General features: G+C 49.5%; 1 protein-coding gene across 1 annotated transcript in view; it reads right to left on the reverse strand.

The window, feature by feature from the left end:
* The window catches only part of LOC144168909 (uncharacterized), a 59592-nt gene that overhangs the window by 20287 nt on the left and 26346 nt on the right, over nt 1–12959 (reverse strand). The window contains exon 5 of the mRNA XM_077697906.1: nt 4100–4196. Coding sequence (XP_077554032.1) covers nt 4100–4196 — 97 coding nt within the window. The remainder of the gene's footprint in view (nt 1–4099; nt 4197–12959) is intronic.

Genomic DNA, 12959 nt, shown 5'->3' on the forward strand with positions numbered 1-12959 from the left:
GTTTTTTTTTCTTTTGGGCTTTATAAAATAATTACCTACTCATAATAATTACCCTGAGCCCAGGGTGGCCAGCTTTATGCTACTGCGGCTGACATTGACGGGCAGAATTGGTCTGGGCGCCGCTAGGCAACCATGACAGCTCTGTTTACTTTTTGAAGGTTTAGAGACAGCGGGCCAATGAGACGGGAACAGGCTCGATTACGCTAGCATATCTTATTTAGTGAATCTATGGTTACCCTGAAGCACCTAATTAAGCCACGCTTTTCTAGTGGCTGTAGGTTACGCGAGGTCGCTGTCGTTATTTCCTAGCGGGGAGCGATGCAGGCGTTTTCGCCCTTCCCGCCGGTTGAAACAGCCCCGTACGGAGAAGCAGGGCATCGCTACTTTTTCCGGGGGGCTTAAAAACTCACTCTCAACGTGTCATACAGCCGCGCTGCGCTCCAAAAATTACGACTTCTCTAAGAGCGCGCGCGTGGCAACACAGAGGCACCAAAATGTCAGCGCCCAAGGGGTAAAAAAATGTCACATGACGCGGTTCGACCAATGGGCGCGGTCGGCGCCATTCAATAATGAGAGAAAAAAGTGCCGATAATCTCAAACCTGATCTAATGGCTCTATTCGGGGCCACAGCGAGCGATCGCGTTTGTGCTTGGCGTTTATGGCCGGATCATCGTCGGTGGTGTCCATGGAGGTGTCCTTCCGTCGCATCGCGCCCTTTGCCGCTTCTGCTTACACCGGCGCTCTCGAAGGTACACTATTCTTCCTGGCTGGGCACAACGCCGTTCCTACTCATAGCTCGGCCCGTACGGAGCTGCGATTACATCGCTAGGCGGTGTATGCCGTCACAATAGAGAGCTACGTGCATTGAACGCGCACAACTAACGAGACACCGCCGGAGGCGAACAGGTGACCGAAGGAAAGGGTGTAGGGAAGTGACCTGTGGATACGGGGCAGCGTCTGTCGTTTCACTGACCGAAAAAACGGAGGAGGTTTTCTGCAACAGCTTCACTGCAGAATAGTTATTTTACTAGCAAGTTACTTCCTGTCCGTTATATATACGTGCAAGCGTGACTTCGTGGACACGAATACGATAAATTCGGTATTCTTGCAATTCCCGCTTTCAAATGCGTTCTCGCCGTCTGGCGGCTAATGTGAGCACGCTAACGTTCAGGTCCGGTTGCTTTGCTCTAAGTGTCGAGCCGCTCACGGAATACATGCCATGGCCGTTTCCGTTCGCAACTATTGAATTACAGATTTATACTGCCACCACACAATGACTCGGATACAAGCTCCTTTAGCTTGTATGCCAGCGCGGAAATACAGCAGTAAAGGTACACAACAGTCTCACGCGTATCCACGAGTAGTAGACAATGGCTACCGGAGAGCGTTACCGACGATTAAATTGAGAATATAATGTAGTTGCAGGGGGCATCAGAAAGTTAGATGGGCAGATGAGATCAAGAAGTTTGCGGGGATAAATTGGTAGCAGTTAGCACAGGACCGGGCTAATTGGAAATTAATGGGAGAAGACTTCGCCCGGCAGTGGGCGTAGATAGGCAGGTGATGATGATGATGAATATAGTTACGTGCCTGGTGAGTACGGTAGTGTGGTCGAAATAATTCACTCTGTATGACTATCAGCGCTGACTCACCTGTAATTCGCTTAACGGTAAAGGGTCGGGTAAAGGTCAATGGGGGATGCCTTCGTCTTGCAGTGCGTATAATAGGCTGTTGATGATGATGAGCAAAGGAAACCCTTTCAATATAATTCTCAGCAACATATTTAGTTACATTTCAGCTCTCGCACACTGATGATCGCTTTAATATATTTGTTTTGAACAACAATGAGAGTTCAATAAAGAATATCCGAATGTGACGTTCGGACATTGATACCCACCGCCGACGGCGAACACAGAAACCCCGAACAGGTGACGCGAGTCCTACCCTACGTTCGAGCAAAGACCGCCCTTGGGGGACATCATCCTTACTGAACCACCGGCGGTGGGTGGAGACCTAGCCTATGCGCCAGGAGTGCGCAAAGACCGGCCGTGCGCCAGTTACCCGAAACAGCACCCAGCTCTGCCTGCCCTACGGGCGCTGGCGGAGGCCATAAGAAGGCCCTCACATCCCTCGATTGGTCTCTCGCCACCCGCCGCCGCCGAACCCGCCGTAGGAGACATCCGAAAGCGCTCTCGAATCCTAACGGAGATCGAGACGACGATCATGCCTCGTTCCCATCTACGCAGACCAGCGAACCCGCAGCCGCACTTTGAGTTCTCCCCCACGGCCCTGCAGCGTGCGTGGACACCACCGTTCCCCGGAACAAGAGTCCCGGCCTTCCCGGACCCCGTGCACCCTGGCCACAGAGCGAGAGGCCAGGTCTCCGAGGTACAGCGCCAGCCGCCTTCCTGACCCGCACCTACGAGTCACGCCATCTCGCCCGGTGGCGTGTTTCCAAACGTTTTCGCTGCACAGAGCACCCACGTGACATGTGTGATGTCACTGCGCGCGCTATCTTTTTGAGCGCCTGATAATACGCGCCCACCGTTTGGGCTCTGTGACCTCGATGTGGAGTACTCAGTGCAGACGCTGACGGCTTGGGTTCGAGCACCAGCAGTTGTTGTTCTTTGTTTTTTTTTTTTCGGTTGCTTAATTTTTTCTAAATTTAATTTTTTATTCTTAACTGAAATCTACGCGTTATGTTTCTTATTAATGGTGATTTGGTATGTTTTACGTGGGTTTATTATTGGGGTGCAGCCAATGACCACCTTAAATTACCGTTATCCATCGCGCGAGCAGACAAGTCCCGTGGGTGATCAGTGCAGCGAAGCGTTTCGAAATACGCCGCCGGGTGATCACGTCGGCACCAGCCCAACTTCATTGCTAATTAAATTATTTATATAGCCAAACCTGTGTGGCCTCTTTCATGTCAACTCCGTGGAAACCCATATAGTTGGTAGCGCGACACTATCAGCATATTGTGGGTGTCACAAAATCATAATGTTTAGTGTTGTAGGGGGTTGCGGTGTCGCCTAGCAAATCTCCGCATGTAAGAAATACGCCGAATATACGAGTTTGTGGACGCGGGAAGGAACTGAATAGCATCTTTGGCAGAGATTCCGCGCAAATTTCGTTCCAATTTTTGTGAATCGCGAACCCTATAATCGTGGTTACCTCGGTTACCTTGGTTACTTCGGCAAATAGGCACTAAACATAAAACGGCCTCAGTCTTGCGCAGTTACTTCCGAAGTGGAAAAATTGCGCATAAGAATGGCAAATTTCCGTTAATGCGCGCTGGCCTTGAAACACCTCAGAAACAATAGGTATAGGGAAAAATTGCTGTATATTTTTTTCGACTTGCTCCACCGTCCCCGAAAACTGACATTTTCGAATTTCATGTGTACAAATAGAACACTCTCCCACGGAATAGCGACCGTGTCCACAGCGGTGCCATCAGCGAGCCACCGCAACTGGTAGACCTGAACTACGCGAAAGACAACAGCGGTAAAATCAAGGGAACGAAGCTAAAATGCTCTCCTTTTTGCCGTTCTTTTCTCGCGATGCCGTATATTTTATGTAGATTACATTTTCATCGAGTCATCCTTCATTGCCCTGCTACGATGCTTCTTTGGAGCGACCTCTGAACAACTGATAAAAAAGGAACCTAATTTTCACCATCCCTTCAGATATCGTTTAGCGAAAAATGCTAACATTCCTTCACAAAATACTGTCCCCCCCCCCGCCCCCCTTCACAGAAAGCATCTTAGAAACAGCCTCGCAATGTTGTCACAAATAACTAGCACAGCCCTATAATGTGGGAAACCGTGGTTCGCCCTTTCAGACGAAGTGTATTGCAGGTAAAGCGCTGTACATTCTAGTGCTACGAGTGTTGAAGGCGCTACGGTAGGAACGGTAAGGCGCCTCATTTCTTGTGTGAAGTATACAGAGCACGGGATTTGTGTTCCCTTCAGAAACTTTCGTGTTAAGTGCTGTGCCACATAGAACGGCGAAGTAGCAGCTTGAGATGTATTTTCCCAACTAAGTCAAGGAGCTTACCAATGAACTGGCTGTGGATATTGCGAGCTTGTGGAATTCTTACCTACGTATTCTTCGTGCCGCAAGAACTGCCCCCGCGGCCAGCAAGACAGCCACTGCGCCGGATGTCCAGGCTAGTATGATTGCCAGACGGGTGTGGCCTGAAATTGTGCAAAAGGAGCGCGGGTAAGAAGAACGGCAACGTTAACAATACAGGCAGCGAGAATAGCTGCACAATGAGGTCTAAAGCGAGAGGACATTTTATTATGCGGCACAAGCACTGGCTTTTGCCTTGTGACTCTGCCACCCCTTTCACTTTCCTATTCTTTAGATTCACTTTCTCCTCCAGAAGGTATTTTTGAAACTTCAACTTTTGTTGTGTCATGACCCAAAGCTACGCCTAGGCTTTTGGGCGAACCGCACTGAGGGCAAGTGAATAGTTAAAGAAATACTGACACGAAATTTTCGTTTTATCTTTTTTTTTTCGCTGATATGCGCGCCTATTAGCCAAGTAATCATAGAATGGCGCATTGGATCGCAGTGTAAACAATAATTTATGGCGTCGGTTTTTCGTGTAAGTTTCGGTTTCGACAAACGCTGTGTATCAAGGTACGTCGGACGTGCCCGCAAAATTTCTTAAAGATACGTCGGACGTACCCGCAATATTTCTTAAAAATACGTCGGACGCACCCGCAATATTTCTTAAAGATACGTCTGACGTACCCGCAAAATTTCTTAAAGATACGTCAAACGTACCCGCAAGATTTTTAAAGATACGTCGGACGTACAGGGCACAGACTGGCTCGAAAGCGGCGTTGCTCGAAACTAGCGTGGTTATCTCGAACCACCGGCGGCAAAACCATCACGCGTTTGCTGTATATAAACCAAGAATCTAACGATGCCTAACCTGACGCAGAATGTATTTTTTTTCCTCGTGTTCTCTAGTTGGACCTTATTTGAAGGGACGGTTAGAGCCTTCACTGAGGTCAGAGATCGAATGCGGACCACTACGGGTTCTCGCAAGAGGGAAACAAAATCATGTGCGACGCGAGTATCATTCTAAGTTTCTGTTTAAGCCCTAACCACATGGACGCGAAATCACGCGTCGCGCAAGCGTCGGCGTCGTTCGGCGTCAACGCGCGGGCCCGCAGGAGACCGGCGAAGTCGCGCGCCAGTCGCTGCGTCGGCGGGCGTTGCTGGACACGTATGCCATCCTGTTGAAGTCGTTTATGAGCAGTTATTGTCGCTTCTTGAACTGAAATTATCAAGACTTTAACTTTAGCAAAAAAAATCACTTGGCGTCTTTATTTATTGCTAAGTATGTTAGCGGGCAAATATTGAAATGCTGCGAAATGTATCTCGAGCCATCACGGTCAAATCAGAACAAAATAAGATAGAATGATAAACGAAGACGCATCTCGCACAACTGCTTTAGTTGCTACTTGATTTAACCTTCATGTTGCGTACCGACTGCACGTTCATGAATTCAAATTGTAAGCAAAACAAATTTCAGCGCTGCCGTGATCCTGAGGTTACCGTCGAACGTCATTCGTAGGTTGAAAGACAGGGTACTCTGGTACACTGTCTGTACCCTGAAAAAAAACTGATCAAACCCTTGCCGCAAAAAACAAATATCATCTTTGCTAGGATTCGAACCACGGACTTCCAAAACAGAAGCCAAAACAGAAGAAAACAGACTTCCAACAAAAGAAAACACACTTCCAAATCGCAGATCCCCGACCTCCCCGATGAAAGCCGAACAAGCCACAAATGGATGAGCGCTTGCGAACAGAAATAGCTTGCAATTTGTCTCAAGGCAACCGATTACCGTACGTTAAAAAGAAATTGATTGTTTTGTGCTGAAAGGAACGACCCCAAACAACGCGAAGACGGACGCTGCCGCTCGCTTTTCGATGCTCTCTCGCGCTGCGTCGACGCCGATATCAGGCGAGCGTAGACATCGGCGTCGCTCGAGTTTCAGCTCGCGTCGCCATGCATTTCTGGCGACGGGACGTCGACGCGAGAAAACGCTGAACATACGCTGCATGTTTGGCCCGAGTGAAACCGAATACACCGAGGTACTCAAAAAACTCCCAAGCATTTCCCCGAGGGTGAACATGGTTAAGTGCGAATGCACGGGGTGATGCTATGAGGGGGAGTAAAGTTAAAATCCGTTGGCATTCGCCCGTGAGCGCGCGCGAGCCGACCCACGGAGGTCTGGCAGTTTATCGCTGCATATATAGGGGGGTACGCCGCGCCGAGCGCGCCGAGCCAGGTGGCTGAGAGAGGAGGCGAGCGCAAGGGGAGAGGGACAGCGGCGCACGGCAGCTGCAGCCGAACGAGGGGGAGAGGAGAGAGTGGACGTCACGGTGGAGAGAGAGGCGCGCGGCAGCTGCTGGGGAGAGGAGGCGCGCTGTGACGTCATACCATGACGTCACGGCGCGAGGAGGGGTGCGGGGAGCGGCGCGCACCCGCGCAGCCACGGCGAGGAGGCGGAGCGAGCGCGGTCACGTGGTGAAGTGACATCACCCCGCCGTTGCTACCGACGCTCCTCTCCGCTCCACGCCGTTGCTAGGGAGAGGAGGACTGCGGACGCCGCCGCCGGCGGTGGAAGGTTTGGGGTCGCTTATAAAGTGCATTCGCACTTAAAAAGTTTCGCGGATACGTCCGAAGTATCTTTAAAAAATCTTGCGGGTACGTCCGACGTATCTTTAAGAAATCTTGCGGGTACGTCCGACGTATCTTTAAGAAATGCTGCGGGTACGCCCGACGTACCTTTAGACGCAGCGTTCGACAAAACGAACGCTGAGCGGCCGCCATGACAGGAGGGTTCACGCAACGTCACCATTTTTGTCGCACCGCTCCCGGTATGTACGCGCGCGCGAGCGAGCGCACGCTCGCGCCCAGACGGGCCGATAGATCGAGGCTTTGACCATCCCCACGCTCCCGGGCAGCATGACCTCAGTCCCAAAACCGTGACGTCATACAGGGCGTAGCAGCGCACGCCAGCCGCAGCCGGCGCGTCGGCTACGGCACGGGAGACCCGGCGTCGGCAGTTTAAGGCAAGAAAAGAAGCAGATGATGTCATGTCGGCTCGCTCTAAGCTTTCTCGCACGGGCAAAGGTTCAAATGGATTTGAAATACGTTATACTGAACGGTCACTGCTGAAACTCGCTGGGAGATAAGTTCTGATGAAAAGGGAGAAGTTTACATACTTATTTATGCTTTGATATTTCGTCTCACTACTCCTGTAAGGCTCCCTGTGTACCATTGCTACGCGCGCAAGTCTCTACACAGGGTGTTTTTGTTTTTCCCTCTGTAGGCAGTTGCAGCCGCGATCGAACCAATGCCTTCAGGCTTACCAACACAGCCCGTCTCATCTCTCCAGCGATATGGAAAAATTACCCAGGTTTCGGTGTACTTTATTAGTTGAATGTAATTTTTTCTGGCATATTCAGCCCGTAATTAGAACAACCATTAAGGCAAGACCTGTAATTGTCAGCGACGTTACCGAAAATCTGAAGACTTTGATAGTACGTCGCCGAACTTACCATAAAAATATATCATTACTGTGTATAACGGGGTCTCCCGATGTACCACGTGAGGTAGGACACTTTAAAGTGTAACCGTAGTGAATAGTTCATGCTGCAGGAAAATGTTCTTCGAAAAATATCTGTGGGAAATCGGCCTCAAAAATTAGGCTGAAGATTATCGTCTATTTATCAGAAGTGCTGTAGAATAGGTACGCATTAATTACCTTGGTTTATTAATCCGAGAGCGTAGATGGGGCCTACCGGCAAAACCTTTCGATCGAACGACGAAAAGAAAGACTGGAACATCGCAAGCCTCCAATGGCGCTTCCTTCACACTTCTACGTACGAACATTGCTAGGGAGACGTTAAGCCCAAGTGCGGCTCGGCACCTGCCTTCACCTAGCGTCACTAAATAAGGTACGCTTAAGAGTGTTGCCAGTTCGTGCACCCGGAAGCCTTTGGGGGGCACTTTGTTTCTGGCTTGCAGGGTTGCGATCTTTCCCAACGAAACCGCCACCGGTTGTGATGGGCGGAGTGTGACCGGCCGCTCTAGCGTCCGCGCAGCAGAGGGAGAGTAGGTGGAGTGGCGCCAAGAAACAAAATGGCTGCGCCCATATGTAAACAAATACCACGTGCTGCCGACCGACCAATGAAAATCCTGGCGGCACATAACAATGCAAGAGTGCCGATACTCCAAAAGCCTTTATCCGAAGCGCCCGTCAAGCGCCCAAAGGACGGCAGTTTGTACGCGTTGTAAAATAAGTGCCCCGCCACTGTGCTGCGCGAATTAGAAAGGAATTGCAATGACGACGACGAAATTCGGTGTAGATGTGGAACAAAAAGAGTGGCAGGAAGCCATCGCTACTGCTACATCCTACAAACTTTATTAGTGATACTTCGAGTGCTAAGCACGGTCGGCCTGATGTGACAGCGGCGTGCGGGATATTCCAGCTGCCAACTATTATTAAGTGTTGCGTAGGTGTCATGTAGTGGCTCAGTCTAATGCTTTTCACGCCGCGTTCTTCAGCTGACTTCAAGAGCAAGGCACCCTCATGGGTCTGAGCTTCAACACTGCGATATAAAGGGCCGAGATGCTCGTGCCTTTCTCCCGATCCGACGGTAAATCTGCTATTTTATTTTTCTTTATTTTCTTTGCAGCAACATTTTTTCAACTTCAGGCCGCCATGAATCTACTGGTATTTTAATCTTGTTCTTGAGAAGCTGAACTTTCTTAATATATTTCAGAGCCGAAGTCAAAAACCATATTGAAAAAACACTTTGGTGACACTCTGGAGTTGCACATCAGTGTGGTAGAGCAATCACAGCAAGCCCAAGTTTGATAATTGAATATAAAGGTAGTAAAAAAGAAAGTAGCAACTGGATGAAAGTTTTGCGGAGATTACTCCGCAAACATTATCGCCAAAAAAACATCCGGGAGGATGCGAAACAAAGCACTGCACGAGAGAATGCACGGAGATAGTACCACACACCACACAAAGGCGGAACGCGAGAACGCATGTTTTGGGCGCTGTACAGCAATGTAGTCGCTTTGGCATTTCTCTATTTTATGCGACGCTGTGTAAGAGAAAAATACCTTAATGCAGGATTAGCGCCCACATTCGGTGGTACTTATTATTTTAAAAGGGCTTGAAACAATTTTAATACAATTTTAGCGCAGTTATAAGAGAACTTGGCCTCACCTGATACAAAATTACAGAGAGTGTTGCACAAGTTACGCCTGCTTCAGCAGTAATGCCGCAACCTTACATGCCACGCACACCGCCGGATATCGGAAGGCTAGAAAAACGTATCCGAGACATTGGACAACAAATGAAAAGTCGCTTAACTGCTATACAACAAAGACAGGAAGCTAATAAAATTGTGAGGATGAAGAATCGTACGAAACAAAAGAACTCAGACCCCAGCAACCCGACTAGCACAACACCATCCGATGATGATTTCGAACCATGTGAAAGCGGGAAACTCTAAAAGCTCCCCTATAAAACCAACAGTGATTTGGCAGTGGAACTGCCGATCGCATCGAAGCAAGCGAAATTCCTTATCTCATTTTTCATCACTACATACGGCCACAGTAATCGCACTCCAAGAAACAGGCACCGAAAAAGTAATGCTGCTGGGATACAACACGTACTCTGCAGATACAAATTTTAAGACAGCAACCCTAGTCCGTGCAAGTGAAACAGCGCAGGCGCACACCCTGGCCACTACAGTGGACTACACATTTGTTGCGCTAATTCCGAACATCAAGGCGCAGACCAGCCAGTTTATTCTCAACATTTGCAGCAAGCCATCATCATCGCTCGGAGACATCGATCGCGTCTTTAAAATCGCGAAGCAACGCACGAAAGGACACGCCTTGATTATTGTTGGGGCTTTGAATGGCCATCACACCACCTGGGTCTATCAGCGTAAGAACAAAAAGGGCCAGCAACTCCATGACGCCATCCGGAACAACAATCTGCCGCATGATTTATGCAATGCAACCGACACTCCTTCGAGAATAGGGAACAGTGTCTCCAGAGGCACTTTCCTTGACCTTGCTCTAACATATCATCTGGAAATGCCTAGAAGAAACACTTGGCAATGACCATTATGTTATTCAACTGCAACTTCCGCATCACAAAACCCCACAACAGAGAATAGGAACTGCCCGCGTCACTGACTGGCGAAAAGTCCGAGAAACAGCTCCAACGAACCCCATTGATGACATTGAAAGTGGACAGAAGAAATGTTAGAAGCTGGAAAAAAGTAAACTAAAGAACTGGCGCTTGCCCAGGATTGTCCAGCCGTAGATGCCCACCTACTGCACCTTTGGCAGGCCCGCCCGACGAGGGCTAATAAAACGATAGAAAATTCGAAGAACGAATCGAAAATTACGGCACGGAATAGCTCGACTAACGCAGGAAGCAGCAGACTACGCATGTAAACTTAGTCAAGAAAATTGGTCTGATTTCTGCACGATACTGGAAGGCACACTCGGCACCTGACGCACGTGGCATCTCCTTCGATGCCTAATGGGGTACTACGCAAAGCAAATCAGCCACAGCCCATCAACGAAAACGTCTTATGCACAACTACGATGGCACGGTAGAACATCTCGAGGAAATCAAAAAGCCGTGGCAAGGCGTAACTAGCATGGCCCCGTCCCCTCTACAGCCATACACCGGTGCTCCCAACCCTGAAATAGACAGCCCTTCCACCCTAGCGGAAATTGAAGCAGCGGTACGAGGTTTAACGAGAAATACTACGCCCGGGAAAAGGTAGGATTCCAAACAAGTTACTTCGAAACCTGGATGCCGTAGCGTTAGAGACCCTTCGCGACTACATTAAATGAACATTGGACAACCGGCAATATCCCTCCTCACTGGAAGCATGCAAATATTACCTTGATACCCAAACCTGGAAAAACGCTAACCCCTGCTAATCTGCGACCTATTTCCCTCACTTCTTGTGTTTCGAAGGTGCTAGAACAAATGGTACGAAATCGCCTCTCCCCCTATATTGAAGATAATGGACCCTTCCCCAGCACCAAGTATGGGTTCCGATCCCACTTGTCCGCACAAGACATCCTTTTGCAGTTGAAAGAAGAGATCATTGGCCGGCTTTCGAATATACACAAGCGGTGCATCCTGACATTGGACATCAAGGGCACCTTCGATAACATCAGCCATCAAGCCTTCCTTCATGGACTAATTTCTCTCAACTGTGGGCAACGAATGTACAAATACGTCACAGACTTTCTAACTGGACGCACAGCAACTATAGGAATCGGTAACCTTCGCTCGACGACATTCAGGACAACACCCAGGGCCACCCCTCAAGGATGTGTAATATCGCCGCTTCTTTTCAACATAGCGATGAAGGACCTTCCTTCTCTTCTGGAAGACATCCCTCATCTCCGGCACGCACTGTACGCAGACGACCTCACCCTCTGAACCACCGCAGGATCCATAGGTGAGCAGCAAGACGCTATGCCAACAGCCATAGAAGAGGCGCATCTTTATCTGCGGGCTAGAGGTCAAAAATGCGCACCAGAAAGGTAAGCACTTCTTGCTCTGAGTAGTGAGATGGCTCAACAAAAGAAGCGGTGCATCCCGGATCTGGAGCTACACACAGCAGGCAAACCGGTCCCAAAGGTATCCCATCTGCGCATTTTGGGACTTACAATCCCCCAAAATGGATCAGCCCTCCACGCCATAGCTCCACTACAAAGACGTTCAGTCAATTGGTTCACTTAATACACCGAGTATCAAATCGCTGATTTCGATTGCAAGAGTCAGGCACCTTGCGCATGGTGCAGGCAATACTAGTCAGCCGGATGGCCAACGGTGCACCGTACTTGGCTCTCAAAAAGAATGAGAAGGCAAGATTGAATATCTTTATCCGCCAAGCCTATACGACTGCCATAGGATTGCCATCCTAGACATCGGCAAAGAGATTGCTTCAACTTGGATTGCATAATACCTTTTAAGAGATAGAGGAAGCCCTTCCTACCTTTCAAATAGAACTCCTCAAATTAACGCCAACAGCACGAGTGACCCTAAGGAGATCGAACTATACGACGCCGCCAATACGAGACCAAAAGGTTGGGATTCCCCTACGTATTCGACAGTACATCAGTGTAACGCCACTACCACGCCACATGCACCCAATTTCCAATCAAGCCAGCCGAATCGCACGAACCAGGGTCATGGACATAAAGTATGGGCGAAGCCCGACCACAAGGTACACTGAAGCATCTCCTTATCTTCAGCGGCCTGCCCACACGGTATGCGTCACCAATTCAAGAGGGCAAGAAATGACCTGCCTCACCGTCCGTACAACACATACGGAAACCGTAGAGGAAGTGGCTATTGCCCTAGCCGCCACGACTAGTGAGGACGCAATCACAGTGCTTACGGATTCGCAAGCAGCGTGCCGCAGCTATCTACTGGGACGCATCTCGAAAACAGCCCTCCGAATCCTCAAAACCAAGGGTCAGCCACCCGAAATAGAAATCGTCTGGGTACCCGGACACACGTTTCTCGCTGGTAATCGGGCGGCCCATGCCGCTGCCCTCGCGCACGTACGCCGGGCCATTATCTACGAGGGACAAACATCGCCTGCTGCTCCCGAAACAGAACCTCTCGTCAAATATGAAGACCCACTATCGCCAAAGCAGAAGAACATTCCCGGCTCCACATCTACAGTTATCGAGACAAGAAGCCACTAGCCTGAGAAGAATACAAACTCCTATCCCCATCGCACCCTTCTTCAGGCGATCTACCCCACCATATACCCGGCCACCTGTAATTTTTGCCCTTGCCCGGAACGCTATACTACCTAGTATGGCAGTGCGGACAAACCACAGGCCTACCCCCGAAACATTCG

The sequence above is a fragment of the Haemaphysalis longicornis genome, unplaced genomic scaffold, assembly GCF_048455015.1.
Source record: "Haemaphysalis longicornis isolate Haplotype H1 unplaced genomic scaffold, Haemaphysalis longicornis Haplotype H1 scaffold_2, whole genome shotgun sequence".
Classification (NCBI taxonomy): Eukaryota; Metazoa; Arthropoda; class Arachnida; order Ixodida; family Ixodidae; genus Haemaphysalis; species Haemaphysalis longicornis.